Genomic DNA, 19,451 nt, shown 5'->3' with positions numbered 1-19,451 from the left:
TTTTGTTTTGTTTTGTTTTTATCCGAGTGTGAGGGGGTGGGGGAGTGATGTTAAGGTCGGACAAATCAATATCTAGCATTTATTAATTTTCTTTTTCTTTCTTGCCGTGTGGGCTCTCTGGCAATAAACGATTGGGGTTTTTTTCACTTTCGTTCACTGCTGCTAACCACTTGCAGACAGATGGGGATTGTTGGAATCCTTTCTTTAGAGGAAACACTCCTTCCACAGCGTTTTGTCTCTAAACCGAGACACTCATCTCAGTGTCTTTCGGATGAGATTTAAATCCTCCAGGATGGAAACCCAGGGAGCTTCCCAGGGAGCTGCAGGTGCCCGTGTCAGCTCCCGGCCTCCTTCCCAGCCGGAAGGAAAAGGACAAAAACCGGGGAGGGGATAGAAGCGGGAGGCAGAGCTCTCCCAGGGCTCTGGTGGTTGCTTTGGTTGCAAAATGCGGGTTTTCACTCCGAAATGCGCGGTCGGCACTCCTCGGCTGTGCTCCCCAGGGTTGCAAGGAGCGTTTAGGCAGGACGGCAGGAGCTGCGGCACGGAACGGGCTCCAGCAGCCCTTTGGAGCTGTCAAACTGCCCGAGTGACAAACAGCCCCAAGATTCCCAGCTTCTCCCTGCTTTTCAGTCAGGAACAACCACGGCGGGACTCGGAGAAGGCTGCACGGAGCACAGCTTACTCACCAGCCGGGTTTATTACATCCAGATGATTCTGTACACATGGGAGGCGTTGCTCATGGAAAGGAGAGGGAAAAATAAAAGTGTGGCTAAATTCCCCCCTCCTCTCCATACTGGGGTGCAGGGAAGGGATGCAAAGTTGGGAATTTTGGGGTGGGGATTTCTCTGTGTCCCTGTTTCTCATGAGCCAAGATTCCTTCTCTCTGCAGTTACATTTACCACAGCCTGTGTATCCTTCACCAAATGCCATTTATCTCAGTCTGCAGCCTCTGGAAACTGCAGCCAGGAGCATTAATATTTCTCAGACAAAAGTACAGCCTCAGAAATGTATGTGGCTTGACAGAGCCAAAAGGAATTTCCCTTCCACCCACTCCCACAGTGCTGCTGCTGCCCCTGGAATCTGTTTTTTTAAATCCAGTACCACACGAGTCCCTGGACAGCCACCTCTCCCGCCAAGGCAGGGCTGGGAGCTGGCACGGAGCGACGCACCATTCAATTCAATAGACTCTTGAAATATTTATTTTCTTTTCACTCACTCAATGTATTAACAACGAAACAGAATCCCAGGGAGCCCACAGGATTTCAGAAATCATTCCTTTCCCAGTGGTGCTTCTACAGAATACAAAACTGATTTGCTTTCCACGGAGGGTTCTGTTTGGTTGGGCTTTTTTACAAGCTCACAAATCAAAGGGATGACGCGAGGAATCACTCCAAGTCAGACTCTCCACGTGACTTCACCAGGGAGGAATGTGACTTCACCACGATCATCCATGAGTACGATCCTGGGAAGTGAGGCTCTGGATCTACACGCTGGATTATTTAATCCCTAGCAATCTGAACAAAGAGAGTCGCCTGCGAAAGAGAATTTTGGCCATTTCGGGGACACGGCTGGGGAAAGAACTATTTTGCATCTCGACTACTGAAGATCCATTGAATCCATCAGGAACTGAACCAGGGTGGACGCTACACCAAATTAATGCACTGACATTGTGACTCACAGAGGGAAGCGCAGAGAAGGAGCAGCTGCTCTTGTAACACCCGAGTGCTGATGGCCAAAGTGCCAGGAGGGCATTCCTCTCTGGAAAGAGGCTTTCCTGTCTCTAATCCAGGTGCTTCCCCACCTGATGTGTCAGGGAGGGCACACGGAGCAAGGCCACGGTGAATCACAGCTAAGTGGATGCCCACCAGGCCCAAGGCCATGGTTAAACACTTTGCCCCATCTGCACCTCTCAAATGCCAAGAATTCCTGATGGCTCTTGTCACGGCATGCACAGGGCAGCTCCCAAATCCCCACAGAACTTTGCCTCGGCAGAGCAGGGTTAAAATCATCGGACAGCAGCAAGGGGTTATGGACACCAGGCAAAAAAAAAAAGGTATTTCAGACATCCCCCAGCAAAATGGTGAGGAAAACTGCTCCAAAACATGTCTGGTCTTACACTCAAAAGTGACTCTTAGGTGAAAGCAAGCCCAGCAAGCCCAGCCCTCTGTGGATAACTGAACCCTGAACAAAAGCTCTCTGTGCTCATGGAATTCTGGAGGGCAGGCAGCAAAACGATCTAGGAAGCAACAGTGGAAACAAGGTCCTTCCTTCAGGACTGGGGAGAACAGCTGCCTACACCTCTGCATCAACATCAGCAGGACTGACTCCAAGCTCTCCCAGGGTTTTTCCTATAGCCCATTCCGTATTTTTCCATCCCAAAGGCGCTGATCTCTGCTCAGCTGTGTGTGGCAGCTACAAGGAGGGAAGAACAAACACATTCCAGGGGCAGAAAACAGCCAAACTACCTGTTGACCACATTGTCCCTGCTGCTCTTGGGTCTTCCCCATAAATGCAGGTTCAGAGTCCTCTGGCCTGGGATGTGTCTGTAGCAGATGGAGTTATCCAGGCTTTTCTTCGTAGAGAGGACTTGAAACAAGCGGCAGAAACACTGCAAGACTCTGAAATGGAGCTCGCAGCCCCCTCCTCGCCTGTTTGATTTACAATCCCATCCAGCTCTGCCAGGAAGGCAGACTCCAGGCTTTCCCCACAGCTGAACCCCCAAGGCTGGCGCTGGTGAGATGAAACCTGAGCTCCCATGAAGCCGGTTCCTCGTCTCTTGAGGGGGAAAGAAAAGTGTATGTAGAAAACCCAAACCTAAGGGGCACTTGCAAGTGATGATTCTACGACTCCACAAAGAAATCCTGAAGCCTTTGCCTGCGTTGCAATGCCCTCAGTGGATCTGGACTGCCAACAGCCCTTCTGCAGTTGGGTCCAAGAAAGCCTGAGAATTGATGGAGATTTTGGTATGATCGACTACATGGGATTCCAGGAGGCCTTTCCTTGTGGCAGCAGAGAAGAGGATCCCACTTCCAAGGGCCTGAAGAGCTTTTCATGGTCTTCAGTAGAAGCTGTTTCCCAGCAAAGAAGTCCCTAAGAATTTAGATATTCTGGAGAACTAGTTCTAGGGGATGAATCTCACACCAACTTCTCACTGCTGCTGGACTGGGAGATGAGAGGATATGGATACATCACAGTGGCCTCTGGTGCAGTTTATTTACAATGGGAATCAGTGCTGGAGAACACCAGGATATTAACAAGCAGGAAACACACTAGGAGGCAAAAAAAGAGAATGGAAGAAAGACCCCATATTAGCATTAAGGTATTCTCTGCAAACTCTATGACAACCAAAATTTAGCTGTAAAACCCTTAGGTCCTCTCCCTCTCTCCCTATTTACACACCACAAGGCAGTGTGATGCAAATTGTTTCCACAACACAGGGCCTTGGTTACTTAATGGAATATTATTTAAGCTAAATGCCATAAAATTTGTCTTTTTGCTTTCTGGCAGGCTCTAAAGAAAGAAACCTGTTTTATTCCTCCCTTCCAAGGAAGGAGGTTCCATCAGCACATGTAAATACCTGAGAAATTTAAAAGGAACACAAACACCAAATGCATTCCTGGCTGTGATTCAGAGCTATTTGTTTATCTGTGGTTTTTAGCAGCAGGCTAAAATTCCGACCTCCCACCTTGAGAGTCAAACAGGCAGTGAGCACAGGAGCTCTGCTCAGGGACACAGCTCCGTGGAGCCTTACCACTGGAATCCACCAATGGGCTCTGTAAACCTGTGACGGATCAGGAACGTTGCAACAGCTTCAGCAACCTGAGAGAAGGGAAAAAAAATAGCTCAGCATTTAAAGGGACAGAAAGAGAACACAAAACCCTCCCAGTTTTCAAAGCCTGCAGGATTTCCAACAACACTTCACGTCCTCAGGATTCTCTTGCTGAAACGTTTGCTCCTTTAAAACAAGAGCTCTGTGTAACACAGTTCCAGCTTTATTCCAACACTGAGGCTGCCATCAAGAAGTGACCAAACTTTTTCTCCACTCATTTCAGTAATTCTTAAAACAATGTCTAACTTTAGCAGGGAGAAAACGTAAATTCAGGATGCAGGACAGTAACCTGAAATGGTTTGGCTTGGGATGAACATTAAAGCTCATACAGTTCCCACCCTTGCCATGGGCAGAGACACCTTCCACTAGACCAGGCTGCTCCAAGCCCCGTCCTGCCTGGCCAATAACTTAGAATACATAAAAAAGGAGTAACAACTTAAGAACTCAGAATGTTTAGACAAAAACACCTATTTCAGACTGGTTAAAGAGAAGCACAGAAAGGCTGAGTTTTAACACAGCTGTCAGTGCAGAATGAGCTTTAAAACCAGATGTGCTCCCAACCACAGGCTCCACTGGCTGCACCGCATTCCTGCTTCCATCTGGACAAACTCCAGCAGTGCCCAGAAGCAGCACTGCTCTGTCAAAGCTCCTTCAGGAACATTTGGTTTCTATTTGGAAAATGTGAGCCACCCAATGCAACAAAACACAGAGCAGCCCCTAAAGCTGCAGCTTATGCAAGGGATGGTGGGGAACTGCGTGAGGAAAGGAGGGGAGGAGAAATCCACACTCCACATGGCTGGAATTAGGTACATCACCATGAGCCTGAGAGTTAAATCCATGGCCCAGCCCTGTGGCATGTAACATCTTAGCCAGGGCTTTCCGGACAGCTAAAAACTCCAAGCTGCTTGTGAAAGCCAGCTGTTGTGCCAGAGAGTGCCCCTGAAGCGTGATCTGTGCTCCATGGTGAGGAGCAGATCCCTTCCTGTATTCCAGATCACAGCCTGGAGCTTCACCCCAAGGTGGGGCTCACCTTGTCTGGAGCATCTTCATGGACTGCGTGGCCACACTGCGGGAGGACCTGCATCTGGAACTTCCCTGTGGAGTGACAGAGTCAGCACACAGACCTCACTGGAGCAACTAACCTCAGCAAGCTGCAAAAGAGGCCCCAGGGATGGCAGGAAGGCTTGGCAGGCTCCACACCATGCACAGCCCACAGTGTCCAAAGAAAGCATGGACCAGCTGCTTAATGCACCTTTTCCAGGTGTAACTAGGAGTTAAAATGAAGCTGAGCTTCTCAGAGCTTCTCAATGCAGGCAAGTGTCAGAGTTGGAACTCTTACTGGATTTACCTTAAGGTAACATCCTGCTATCCAACACTACTTTCCTGTACTGGTTGCTCTAGAGAGCCAGGATGGGGGGGAAAAACCCAACCCAAACCCAAAACATGAATGAAGGTCCTTCATCTTGGTCTGGTGTCTGTTAGAACCAGTGGGAGATGGGACAATTTTGAATGGCTCCAAGTGTTCTAGCTAGGAACATCAGGAATGTAGTAGCTAGAAAGGGAAAAAGTGGATTAGAAAGAAACCCTCACAGACACTGATTCTGATCCAAGAGAAGTGTGGCAGCTCCACCACTGGGAGCACTGAACACTGGATTGAACAAAACCCATGGCAACAGCCCTTCAAATGGAACCTTTCCCTCCTCATTTTCCCCACATTTCCTTGACCACAGTAGGAGAACACTGGGATGGACTAATTCCTTAATGCCCATTTGTTTGGATATTGATTGTACACATAGCAGTGAGCTGTCATGCAAAAAGAGCATTACAGTAAGGCTGGAGTAACAATATTAAATACTTACCTTGCATCTGTCCAATGGTCAGATCTTTATCCAGCCTGTCAACACCTGCAATCAAATAAACAAACTGGAGAACAGCCAGAGAGAACACAACTCTCTGAGCCAGGCTTTACTCTGTATTTTAAAAGAGACATTAGCTTGAAAAACAGAAAATAAACACCTCTGACACCCACAACAAGGACATTTCACTGCTGCACCTTGAGAGAGTAAAGTGACAGGAAAGAAACACAGCTAAAAAATGGAAGAGCACAGCCCTCCCTACAACTTGAAAGGATATTTACACGCTGTATTTCCTGCAAAAAGGGCTTAAAGCTGTATTTCACTTGAGTTCACATCACACCAGGCTACTTTAAGAGACACAGAGAAGGCCAGATATTCCCAGGAAATACAGGAGCCCAGTGCTGACCCTGTTCTCTGAAATACACGTGTGACATCACTGAAGTGCCCACCAGGACTGCAAGAGACACGTACCAGCTAAAAGCAAAAGCTTTGGAGTCGGACAGCTGAGGAAGAGGTTGGATAAACCCCTGAACCAGCCATCCCAGTACTTCTCTGTCTTGGCCAGTTCGATTCGCCACGTGTATAAATGCTCCTTCTTTGTCTGCAGGGAGGAGAGAGAGCTCTGCGTTAGAGACCAGCAAAACTCAGGGAGCCACTTTGAAATGCATAAATATATAGATATATCAACATTTAAAACTACTGGCTCCCTCTGGTGGATTACACGCTTCCAGGGATGATCCTCCTTGCTTCTGAATCTCTCTCCAAATCAAAGCATATGAGTAGGAACAAGAAAATCAACAACAGCTACACCAAGAGGAGAAGAGCCTTCAGGAGAAGACCAAAGGATTCAGGGCAATCAATTTGCTATTTTTTACTGACACAAATAGCTCACAAATTGTCTGAGCATTTGGGCTTGGCTGTGATCCAGTTTTCTCTCCCTGGAGTGGCTCCCTTTCATGTCAGAGTGACTTGGATAACCACAGGTGACAGCTCTTGCAGGGAAGCTGAAAACACAGCAACAAATTCCTTACCTCTGTGTCATCCTCTTTCTTCCTTTTGTTGACAGAGCCTCCCCCTTCCTCATCCTCCTCCTCCTCCTCCTCCTCTTCCTCAATAATTCCCTCTACTATGGCTTTAGGGCATTCAGGACTGGCAGCCCCTTCGCACCTGTGAAAATAAAATCAGAAACTGATTCCCTGTATAAAGAACAAACTCCAAACCAGAACACCATCCAGGATTAAACCAATACGTGTTCATCAGTTTTGGTTGAAGAAATTTTCATTTTCAAGTGCACTTATATAGCAGTGGTATTGTAAAACAACAAAAAAAAATATTTAAAATAATAAATAAAATAAACCAAAGGCCACCTACTGTTTGACTTGACCGACCATAGAAACTCTGGCAGATTCGAGATTTCTTATCTGTCCACTTTTTACACTAGGAAAAAAAAATAACCAGAAGACAGAAATATTTACTGAAGAGATTCAATAATCAGCAGGCCCAGAAACAGGAGTTAAACTCCTCTACAGCGCAGGATTTCCCCAAACTATTCCCAAAGCTCCTGCTCTCAGACTGAACAGAGTGGCTCCTGCTAAACCTAGGTGAACCTGCTGCTGTCCCTGTAACTGTGAGAAAGAGGGAGAAGTGCTGGTGGAGAAACAGTGAAACATGGTTAAATCCAGGGCAGGGAGGGGGCTTGTGAACAGCCAAATTATAAAAACTTTTGTTTCCTTTGGGAGTCAAGCTACAAAGACAAGTGATGGAGACACTGAGCCCAAGCTGTACCTCCACTCGATGGCGTTCTCAAGTGACTTGAATGTTTTGGGCCGACTCCTTAGGAAGTTCTGCATGCTGTTCAAGGCATCCATGGCTGTACCTAAAGGCAAATGGCATAATCTTTATCAACCTCATGGCATCTGATGAATTTATTGTCACATCCCTGTGTACAAAACTGGCTGCAACACCCTCAGAGAGAGCTGGAGTTCCCCAGTGATTTAATGCTGCTAAGGAATGTACAGACTAGTATTTCCAAGCCAACTGTCATAGTGGACAATTGCTATTTGAATAGGTAGGATGTTCAGACGGTAAGAGCAAGCAGCAATCATTTATTAGCACCCAGTATTACACCAAAACCCACCCTCTTCCCCATCAAGAAAGCGTTTCAAAGAAGTCAGTGCTACGGTCTAGTTGACAAGGTGGTGTACGGTCAGGGGTTTGACTCAATGATCTCAAAGGTCTTTTCCAACCCAGCTGAGTCTCTGATTCTGTGAAATTAGCAGGAAAAAAGCAAAGAGGGAGTAGACCCGGGAAAGGGAAAAGGAGGGGTCACACGGAAAAGATTTTTGCATGCGTACGATCTGCTAGGAGGATGGAGTTGGTTTATAAATGGGCCAAAGCCTTCTGTATGCAGGGACCGGGGGCTAAGAGAAGAGGTGAAGGCAGGAGGCCAGATGAGGGGCAGGAGGGCCCCCAGACTCACCTTCCACGACGTCGATCATGCAGAGCCCCAGCAGGCTGGGCACCAGGTTGGCGACGGCCGTGTGCACGGCGATGGCGCCGCCCATGCTGTGCCCGATCAGCATGATGGGCGGCGGCAGGTCCCCGTACAGCGCCTCCACCACGCTGCCCACGTCCCTGCAGGGGGACAGCACGGCTGCATGGCCCCAGAGCCCCTGACAGCACGGCTGCATGGCCCCAGAGCCCCTGACAGCACGGGCTGCATGGCCCCAGAGCCCCTGACAGCATGGGCTGCATGGCCCCAGAGCCCCTGACTGCACAGCTGCATGGCCCCAGAGCCCCTGACAGCACGGGCTGCATGGCCCCAGAGCCCCTGACAGCATGGGCTGCATGGCCCCAGAGCCCCTGACAGCACAGCCTGCATGGCCCCAGAGCCCCTGACAGCACGGCTGCATGGCCCCAGAGCCCCTGACAGCACAGCCTGCATGGCCCCAGAGCCCCTGACAGCATGGGCTGCATGGCCCCAGAGCCCCTGACAGCATGGGCTGCATGGCCCCAGAGCCCCTGTATGCAGGGGCTGCATGGCCCCAGAGCCCCTGACAGCATGGGCTGCATGGCCCCAGAGCCCCTGACAGCACGGCTGCATGGCCCCAGAGCCCCTGACAGCACAGCCTGCATGGCCCCAGAGCCCCTGACAGCACAGCTGCATGGCCCCAGAGCCCCTGACAGCACAGCCTGCATGGCCCCAGAGCCCCTGACAGCATGGGCTGCATGGCCCCAGAGCCCCATGATGGGCAGGTCCCCGTACAGCGCCTCCACCACGCTGCCCACATCCCTGCAGGGGGACAGCACGGCTCTGACAGCACAGCTGCATGCCCCTCACCCTGGGCAGGGCCAGGGACCCCCCCACACAGGCCACAGGTGTGTGACCCCAAAGCCTCCCCAAACCTGCAGGCAACTGACACCTTTATTCTCCTGTCACTGCTGCATCTCAGCACCAAAGCAGGAAACCCTGCAAGCCAACGCTTTCCTGAACATCCATGAACTTTCTCTTGTTATTAACAGAATTCTCATTTGAAGGATACTAATTGAAAAGATCTGGTCTAGTGGAAGGTGTCCCTGCCCATGTGGATGAAATTTATAGTCCCTTCCAGCCCAGATTCTGTGATTCCTTGTAGAAGACATTTTAGGCTGACACTTGCTGGTGGAAATGTTAAATAAAAGGTGAGAAAAAGCTGTCAAATCATCTTGCATGGAAGCACAAACCAAGAAATTAATCATTCTTAAAAGAAGAAAAATTAGAGAGAAAATTAGAGAAATTAGAGAGAAAAATAACTGGGTCCTACTGACTATGGCAAAGATGAACAACACTGAGCACGAGCAAAAAGACTGAGACTCTCTATGAGCACAGATGCCACAAGGCAAAGGACAATTTCCCCATCCTTCCCATAGGGCACCCACTGCTAAACTGAAGCTGTCACTTCTTGGCACTTTTCCCAGGATGGGAAAGCTGGCTGGTATGGTTCTCAAACCCCAAAACAGCAGCACAGCTAACAACTGAAATCTACTGCAGAGCAGGTTAAAGACACCCCTTCCAACTGGCTTTGCTGATCACAACCATTCAGAGGAACCCAAAAACTGAGCAGCACTGAAAATGGAAAACAAGTGATAAAAATGAACAGGTTGACCAACTTGTTTCCTCTGCTAGAGGAAATTCTTGAGGATTTGATTTAAAAGAACAAACAGGAACATCGGCTATAACTTAAGGCTCTTATTTAAAAGATATTCAGGACTAAGTTTGAAGCTCATTGCTAAGATGAGGGGAAGGTTTCAAAACAAAAGGAACTTGCTTTCCCCCCACAGCAGTGCTGCTCCAGATCTAAAATATTCTAATTATTTAATCCAGCATCTCCTCAGGACAGTTACACATCAGGATCTGACAAGGCATAAGCAGCAGGAATAAGGTATACAATGGAAGTCAGAATGCATTTCACACATGGCCTGCCCTCAACAAACCAAATGGATTTGTCCATGGGAAGGTTACAAAATCTTTCATCGTTTAGTTGTAGTCACAGCAAAGAGCCTCTTTGTACTAAATATGGGCAGAACATAATGTGCTTAGCAGTGAGTATTTGCTTTTCTTACAGTTTTGTGGAGGGGGGATGGATTTGCATGCCAAAGCAGGTCATGACAGTTTGAAAATGCAATTCTATGCTTGAAAATCCTGTCTGTGACCCAGACTTGGGGGGTGTTACCAGCCAATGTGGGCCTGCTCTGAACACTCACTCCAAGGGCTGAGGAAGGGTCAGACTGGTGACTTCAGGCTAAAATACCCACAGGTGTCTAGGGAAAGCATTCCACCTCCACTAGGAACTTTTCAGCATGTTGCAGGTTTAAAGTGCTCCCTTTAAAAACTCAGGGTACTCTGAGAACAACTCCAGTTCTTGGAATCTGACTCAGCTGGGAGAGACATCATTTCAAACTGTCCCAGAATGGCAGGAAAGAAGGGGTAACTACCAGAATCATGTGAAATTAAACTATCTTCCAGCTCCTTTGAATGAAGGCTGTGTGCACTCCTGTAGTTTATTGTTCAGCCAAGGGAAGAAAATGGAGGGAGGCTTGTGAAAAGGGAAATGAGAATAAGTTTCCTTACTTTGACATAGTCTCTGCAGACAGATCTTCAGGATTCCTTACTTTTGTTTCTCCTGAAAAAAACCCAACCCAAGTTAAGTTCACTTAAGTTGAAAGACTTCAGGCCCCCTCAGGACTTACAGCAGTGAATGGTACAAAGCTTTTAGATATAAAGAGCAAGCCTACTGCAATGAACATGAATAATTAAGAAACACAGAATTAACAGGAACACTTGGTACTATGGGTAGGGAACACTGCCCATAACTGTTCTTTATGGATCTTAAAAAGAAAGAACAGTCCTTATTTCTCATGGCAAATGCCACCTATAGGTTATGGAAATATGGAAGAGAGCTTGGTGAAAGGAGTAGTCCACCCACACAGAAGTTCAGGAGGTCTGAGCTTCTGACAGAAGCCAGTCTTCTATGCCTGCTTTTGAATCAAAATTGGAATTCCTTAAGGATGTTTTCCTAGTCATCCTGTGAGGAATTCATTGCATCTCCTTTAAAAAATGTGAGCACGCTGATGTGAGTCCTGATTTACTTCTTTGACTTACCATGGCCTCGGAGATCTAAAGCCACAATCCTACACTGGATCCTGCTAATGATTGCAGACTGCAAGGAGAAACAGAGAGAATATGGTTTGCAAAGTGGGATCCATGGCCACCAAAATGGCTGAACCTGGACTGGATGGGGTGTTACAGAGCACAAGGACAAATATTCCATAAGACTGTTCTTAAAGGGCCAAAACCCCATCAGTGGCCACTGTTAATGAGGACAGTTATTTCACTGTGCATAAGACATGACATGGATTTCCTGGGATCACAAATTCAGGCCCTACAGCACCTCTGAAAACTGGAACAGCAGTGGGATTATGGACAATAAAGGGACTCCCTTGCTTTTGAAGCCCCACATGGTACAAAATTACTCTTGGCTCCATGGCTGACACGTAGGTGAAGCAGCTGCTTTGCAGTGCCTGTTCAGTTTGCTTTCAAATAATAGAATTTTACAGGCTGAAATGTATAAAAATTGATTATCCCAAAGAGGTCAGGAGGAACAGCCAAGGAATCTTTTTAAGGTAAGGCAGAACATAACAATTGCAACACAATTATGGTCTATTTGTCCCTGACAGATCCATTTAACGAAGTTATTTCAGGCATCACAGAGAAGTGGCATGTTTTGTTGATGGGAAGACTTCTGTGTTAAGGAAATCATTGATTATTGAAATAACAGCCCAGCAGAAGTAGGGATTCTCAATAGAACCACCTACACATTTGGCAAAAGCTACCCAAACCTCAAAGCTACCCAGTCCTCTTATTTTGGCTTTTCAGCTATTCAATTCTTAAATGACTGAAGCAGTTGCTTTCCCCAAACCCACTGAATCCACAGATTGGTATTTTCCAGCCCCTAAAGACAGCCCAAACATTCCATCTGCAAGGTGCCATGTCCTAAGCAATAAGCCCAACCCCACAGAGATAATATTGTTATCTTTTAGAGTACTGTTTTCCTGGTTTCCCAGAGGTGAAGGGATAACTGCCTTCCACGCTCAGAGAGCTCCACTGACACACATTTATTTCTAGAGAGCAGCTTTACTTACAGTAAACACAGCCCAGGACAGAGCAGAGTGGCCTCCACCGTGTAACAGCAGCAGGACAGGTCCCTCCATCCCACTTTTGTAAATTCGAAAAGTGTATGAACAGTTAAGGACATTTCACAGTTACTGCAAGGCCCTAGAATGAATTCTGGAACTTGCAATACCCAACAGTATTTTATTTCTACCCTTCATTTCTCTGACCAACAGGAATGTTCAAGCATTACCTGGACAAAAATGTAGTTCAATTTAAGCTTCAAGAATTGTATTTCTGCTGCCCAGGTTTTCTCCCCTCCTGTAATTCCCTCATCCCCTGTCCTTTTCTCCCTGGGCACAACAGAAAAAACTAGAAATCCATTAGTAAAAAAGGTAGTTATTTTTTAGACAGGCAAGATAAGAAGAGGACAAGGGAATGGTTTTAAACTAGAAGAAGGGAGATTTAGGTTAAATGTTCATAAGCAATTGTTCCCTGTGAGGGTGGGCAGGGCTGGCACAGGGTGCCCAGAGCAGCTGTGGCTGCCCCTGGATCCCTGGCAGTGCCCAAGGCCAGGCTGGACACTGGGCTGGAGCCATGGGACACTGGAAGGAGTCCCTGCCCATGGCAGGGAGTGAGCTTTAAGGTCCCTCCCCACCCAAACCAGGCTCTGTTGACTCCATGATTCATGAGGGGCACCTCGTCCACATGTGATGAAGGGCTGTGCACTCCCCCAGGGGTTTAATATAAAATAAAAAGCGTAATAGATCCATTTTGATAGGTTGTGTATAGAAGCATCCCAAATTCAAGCAAATCTTAGCTGTTTGGGACATATTCTGCTCCCTTCAGCAGAAGCTTGAGATCCCACATGAAAGGCTTGGACAGATGTGAACTGTGGAAGCAGCTGAATTAATGCCTGGGTTGGTGCCCACTGCTCTGCCCCAGGACCTGGTCAGAGCTCCAGCCCACCCCCTTTGTGTACAAACCCCAGCTGATGAAACTACTTGTCTCATGTGCTGGTCACAGTTTTAGGCACTGAACAGAGATCTCCACACAGCTCCCAGCGTGTGTGGAGAGGAGTAACTTGGAAGTTTGGTTTTCCTAATGGCATTCCTATCTAAGAGAGGAAACAGTTGCTCAAAAATCTCTGTCTGGCACAGCCAGAAGACACTGATGGCATCACAACCTCTGCCTTGGCCAGAAATCTGGAAGTATTTATTCACATCCATAGGTTTCTGTTGAGGTTTATCTGTTGTACTGCTGCTATTAATCCTGAGCAGACAGTTCACTGATTGCCACTTAACTAACTGTAGTTAATAAAAATCAATGAACAGCTTTGGTCCCAACATGGTTTGAATTATGAGAACCCGATGAGTGCTTCTCTGCAAAATATGCTATTGAACTGTTGGAAACACTTTTTAAAATTAATGAATACTAAAGCAGCAGTATCACAAATTGGCCTTGCTAGGTACAGTTTAACTGTCAGTCTAGAAGGGATAGTTCTAGTGACTGCAAGAGGCATAATGGAAGATGAGAAGGGACACACAAAAAAGCTGAAAAACCCCAAAAAAACTAAACAAAATGTGCTACCTCCCCAGTCTCTGAGATTATGACAAATTCAACAGGGAATAAAAAGGATATATCCTTGCCAGTGTCATTTTCTACCACAACGTCCTCCATGGACTCAAAGTACTGGCTCCAAAGCACTGGTGAAAAATCACGCTTTCTTCCAGGGCTGCAAAACAGGAAAAATTCCATAAGGAAGAGTTATTTTTAAAGTCTTCCACTGAAATTGGCATCCAGGCTCCTCTCACTGAAGAGAACATGCCGATGTTACACAACAGTTCAGACTGGAAGCAAACGGCGCATCAGTGAAATTCCCATATACAACCACAATATCCAGAATTTTATTGTCAGTGAAGAAGTCCTCCCCCTTTCCCCTCCCTAATTGTTGCTCCTATAGAGGAAATGTAGTGGAAACAGAAATAGAGTAGTTTCCTCATCAAGTAATTCCAGGGAAGACTGAACAATGGTGATTTAGACTACCCAGACCCAAGCCAAGGGAAAATAAACAGAACGGTGATACTGCCCCAGTACAACCTCTGAGTTTGCAGTGACCCATGGGCAAAAGGTGCCCAGCTGACAAACCAACACATGCTCTGCTTCCTTCAAAAGGTGCAGCTGTGCCCTGTTCTTGTACCCCCATTACTGACAAAAGGCTCTGCAATCAGAATTTTCCTGATGACTCAGTTGATGCAGAATTTATTTCTCGGGCTGGTATTTACTCGGTAAGGCTAAACGAGTAGTGCTTAATTTTGGAAGTGGCATAATTAGCCTCAATTCGAGCCCAGGATACAGGATGAGTAACAGTGCACCATTTTAACCATGTTTTTTTGCACTTCAACTCTTCTGGGGGAGGCAGGCAGGCAGCACAGAATATTAAAATCAAGCATGGGCGTGAGGGGTGAAAGACCTTCACAGCAGAAAAATCCCTGCTGAAGAAGTTTCTCCTGAAGCCTTGGCTTCCTAAAGAAATAGAAAATAACAGACAAAGCAGCTTTTTAATTCTGTAGAACCAAAATTTCTGTTTCCCCTCGTGTTTCTAGGATATGAAACATAAACAGCCACCCCCTGGACCAAATTCCCTCCTGTGGGTTTCCAGACTTCTTGTCAAATCTCAGTTAAATAAAATGAGATGTCACACACCTACAAAAATCCAGAAAATATTAATCTCTTTTACTGCCTCAGCTTAATCTCACTCTCTGATCAAGGAAAGAAATATCACATTCAAAGCTTAATTTCTCCCTGGAAGCCAGCCCAGCCCTGGTCACATGCTCTCTCCATACCAGTTCTGGCTCTTTCTGGAGATGGAGGGAACTGCCCACAGCTTGGATGGTTTCCCTCCTCCAGTTTTTGAACAGGTAGGATGTGCAGTTAGCAAAAATAAACTCCATCACCCTTTCAAAATGCAGCATTTCAACTGCAGCCAGACTTTTGCACAGCATGTCACTTTTGGGTTCCATTGCCCTGAGCAATTCCAGGTGATCAGTAAATATTGCCATCTGCCTGGCTACACCCCCTCCCACATAAGCCATGGATGTGGTGAGCAGCAGGAACTCCCTGGGAGCCCAGCCCCTGCACTGCTGTGGCACCAGGAGTCTGCAAGGGAACTCTCTCACTTGCAGGGGAGGCAGAGCAGGGGGAAGGGGCTGGCTGTGCCAAGATGAAGAGCAGGGCTGTGTGCCAAACCAACCCACTCTGTGGAAGGAGGGCTACAGGATGGACAGTGTCCCCCAGGGGAACACAGCAGCCTCCTGGCTGCTGCCAGGGAACCACCTTTCACCAGACCAGGCTGCTCCAAGCCCCATCCTGCCTGGCCTTGGAGGAGTATTCCCGGGAGGAGTATTTTTGTGTCTCCTTCAAGTGCATTTCTGACAGCAGAGATCCAACGCTAGAATTGTCATGCAAGGGGCAGGCAGATGAGGATCCAAGGCAGATCCATGGAGAGTATCTCAGAACTGCAAGAGGAATCCATGGAACCCCAGGAGCTTGCCACACGGATGCATTTTGCAATGATCCCAATTAACAAGAGCAAACACCTCCAGAGAAAATGTCAGTAGTTGTGTCATGCACGAAGTATCTGGGAAAAACATACAGCAGAACTCCTATGTTTGCAAGGGAATTGGAGCAGAAAGTGAAGAGGAGCTGGGAATTAAAAACTATCACCACCTCTGATGCAAATACGTGTTGATCATGATTTAAAACAAAATACTCACTGAGGAAACATGAGTGACCTCACTTTAACACTGAGCCCCCAAAAGGGCAGAATAAATGTGCAGTTTTCCACAAAATTCCAGGTGACCACAGAGGGTTGAGCAAAAACATTTCTCCAAAGAAAAGAATCTTTGATTTTGAGTTTTTCTAGAGCTGCTTTTTTTAGTGAAGCATTAACATGCATTCAAAATTAGAAGTGTGCCCAATAAACAGCAGCTGTGGTTTTGCACCTTCCTATGCTGAAGCTGTATTTTGCTGACCAATATTTAAGCTGACAGAACTAATTACAGCTTTTTAAAGTATCCAGCAAACCAAAACAGAAATGGATCTGACATAATAACTTTTCTAGAATGATCCTTAAACTCCAAGCCATCCATCCATCCATCCATCCATCCATCCATCCATCCATCCATCCATCCATCCATCCATCCATCATATTAAACTGGAATTACAAAACAAATTCTGGGCACCCTCTGCAGATGTTTTATCTTATTGTGCAGTTTGTCCTCTTTATCACGTCCTCAATCCCTAAGATGCCCACATGGCTTAGCAAATCTCTCCCCAATTTTGGAAGGGGGTTTTCTTTCAGGTATTTTCCTAAAATGAAAAAAAAAAAAAACAGGCTGCACCAAGTAGAAAGAACCATTTTCAGAAAGTCCTTTTTCTGTTGAGACTCCCTATTTAAAACTGCTAAAGCAAATATAGAACAAGTGCATGAATCAAGAGATTTCATTCTCGCATCATATTTGAACCCAACCAAATCAAACATCATCTACTGCCATGGCTGACAAGTTGTATTTAGAAATTCTAAAAATTGACAAGGACAGTATCTTAAGTTCTGCCTCAGAGATGCTGAATACATAAGTGTTTTTTTTTTTTTTTTTTTTATTAAAAGGACTCCAAGCGGAAAAAATGGATTCCAAAGGAAAAAATGAGTTGGAATTTCCACAACTGAATTACACAGATCTGATCCAATCATGCCCTCCTAGATAATTAAAAGATCTTCAGAGATTTTACATGATTTTTACACATACACTGGAAAGGAAAAGCAGACTGACTTTCACTTTGAAATCCTACGTGGGTGCTTGGCTCTGAATGAGGCACTATCAAAAAAAACCTGCCCAGGGCAGTGGTGAATCCCCTCCCTGCAGGGACTGAAAGGTGGATGTGGCACTTGGGGACGTGGGACAGTGCTGGTGACCTTGGTAGTGCTGGGGAAACAGCTGGACTGCAAGATCTTAGAGGGCTTTTCCAACCTGAAAAATTCCATGATTCAATTTGCTTTGGCCAGTTTGACTTCTCAAATGAGACTCTCCCACAGAGAGACATTAGGAAGTGTTTGTACTGAAAAACAGCAAAAAAAGAAAAAGCTAGAAACAAGTTTATTTTCAAGTATTGAAATGCAGCAACAGCTGCCATTTTTTAATGAGCTACTGGAACATGTATTAACCTTTTAACAGCATATTACCAAAAATGGTAAGGCTTTATTTTGGTTAGGAAGTCCTCAGTAAATCCTATTTTTCTGTAGCAATCTCACATGCTTGACACCCCCTGCTTCTCAAGGTCTGCTTTCAGCCACACCACAGTCACATTAAGATGACCTGCATGGTGGAAAAAAAAAAAGGAATAAAAAGAAAGTGCCCAACACACCAGGCAGAGGATTCAGCCATGGAAAAATCAAGTTGCTGGTGCTCTTGGATGTTAAGTTTAAACCCATTTTTTTAATAGCCTGGCTTGCAATTCAAGAAATTGAAAGCACAGAAATAAATCGCATTTACAAATGCGAGATGCTTAATGCAGCAAAAAATTGTGTTCCTAAGTTTAGTTATTTGTGTTCCCTGTAAAAGTTTGAACTCTGAAGGATTCAGTGCAGCTCTGCACATCTGCCAGCACTGCAAATCACACTGTGTTTTCCTTGCACAACTAATCCCATTCTCTTTTGGTAGAATTCTCTTCAGGGGGAATCTTGCACTTGTTTGTACTGAACTGAACTTTGATAAGGATAAATTCAGCTTAAGCTGAACTTTCTATCCCTCTTCGTCTTGTCTTCTTTTCACAGAAGCCCCAAGCCCCTCTGGATGATTCCCTGCATACATCCCCCAGTAATGACCATTCCCAGCCCAGATCCCCCGATAGTGACCATTCCCTGTCCATATCCCCCAGTAATGACCATTCCCTGTCCATATCCCCCGATAGTGACCATTCCCAGCCCAGATCCCCCGATAGTGACCATTCCCTGTCCATATCCCCCAGTAATGACCATTCCCTGTCCATATCCCCCGATAGTGACCATCCCGCTGTCCATATCCCCCAGTAATGACCATTCCCAGCCCAGATCCCCCGATAGTGACCATTCCCTGTCCATATCCCCCAGTAATGACCATTCCCTGTCCAGATCCCCCGACAGTGACCATTCCCAGCCCAGATCCCCCGATAGTGACCATTCCCTGTCCATATACCCCAGTAATGACCATTCCCTGTCCATATCCCCCGACAGTGACCATTCCCAGCCCAGATCCCCCGATAGTGACCATTCCCTGTCCATATACCCCAGTAATGACCATTCCCTGTCCATATCCCCCGATAGTGACCATCCCGCTGTCCATATCCCCCAGTAATGACCATTCCCAGCCCAGATCCCCCGATAGTGACCATTCCCTGTCCATATCCCCCAGTAATGACCATTCCCTGTCCAGATCCCCCGACAGTGACCATTCCCAGCCCAGATCCCCCGATAGTGACCATCCCGCTGTCCATATCCCCCAGTAATGACCATTCCCTGTCCATATCCCCCGACAGTGACCATTCCCAGCCCAGATCCCCCGATAGTGACCATTCCCTGTCCATATACCCCAGTAATGACCATTCCCAGCCCAGATCCCCCGACAGTGACCCATCCCTGTCCAGATCCCCCAGTAATGACCATTCCCTGTCCAGATCCCCCGATAGTGACCAATTCCTGTCCAGATCCCCCAGTAATGACCATTCCCAGCCCAGATCCCGCAGTAATGACCATTCCCAGCCCAGATCCCCCAACACGAGCCCCCTCCCTCCAGATCCTCCGCTCCGTTGTAACCTTTCCCCCCGGTCTCCCCCCCGATCTCCGCATCCGCCCCTGCCCTTCCTCCGCCTACCCCATGCGCATCTTGGACCCGGACTGGCCGCCGCCGCCGGGCAGCGGGGGCCGAGGCGGGAGGCGGCCCAGATGCAGCTGCTTCTCCAGGGCCGACATGACAGCCAGGGACGCACCGGGAGCACCGGGAACACCGGGACCCCCGAGCCGCCCCCGCCCCGCCCCGCCCCGCCGGAAGCGGCTCCCCCAACAGCGCCGCCACGCGGCTCC

General features: G+C 47.2%; 1 protein-coding gene across 1 annotated transcript; it reads right to left on the bottom strand.

The window, feature by feature from the left end:
• Positions 1 to 1,181: 1,181 nt before the first annotated feature.
• On the bottom strand, positions 1,182 to 19,432 carry PPME1 (protein phosphatase methylesterase 1). The gene is made up of 14 exons (XM_079300429.1): positions 19,243 to 19,432; positions 13,976 to 14,069; positions 12,367 to 12,459; positions 11,327 to 11,384; positions 10,796 to 10,847; positions 8,165 to 8,319; positions 7,471 to 7,561; positions 7,057 to 7,122; positions 6,717 to 6,852; positions 6,157 to 6,286; positions 5,689 to 5,733; positions 4,860 to 4,924; positions 3,752 to 3,819; positions 1,182 to 3,269 (listed from the first exon to the last, which is right to left on the bottom strand). Exons 1-14 carry the CDS (start codon positions 19,338 to 19,340, stop codon positions 3,251 to 3,253), a joined length of 1,170 nt encoding a protein of 389 aa, XP_079156555.1. The 5' UTR covers positions 19,341 to 19,432; the 3' UTR covers positions 1,182 to 3,250.
• Positions 19,433 to 19,451: the final 19 nt, after the last annotated feature.

The sequence above is a fragment of the Erithacus rubecula genome (assembly GCF_903797595.1).
Source record: "Erithacus rubecula genome assembly, chromosome: 1".
Taxonomy (NCBI): Eukaryota; Metazoa; Chordata; class Aves; order Passeriformes; family Muscicapidae; genus Erithacus; species Erithacus rubecula.
Note: the sequence above shows the minus strand (reverse complement) of the source record. Positions and strands in the feature narration are given on the sequence as shown.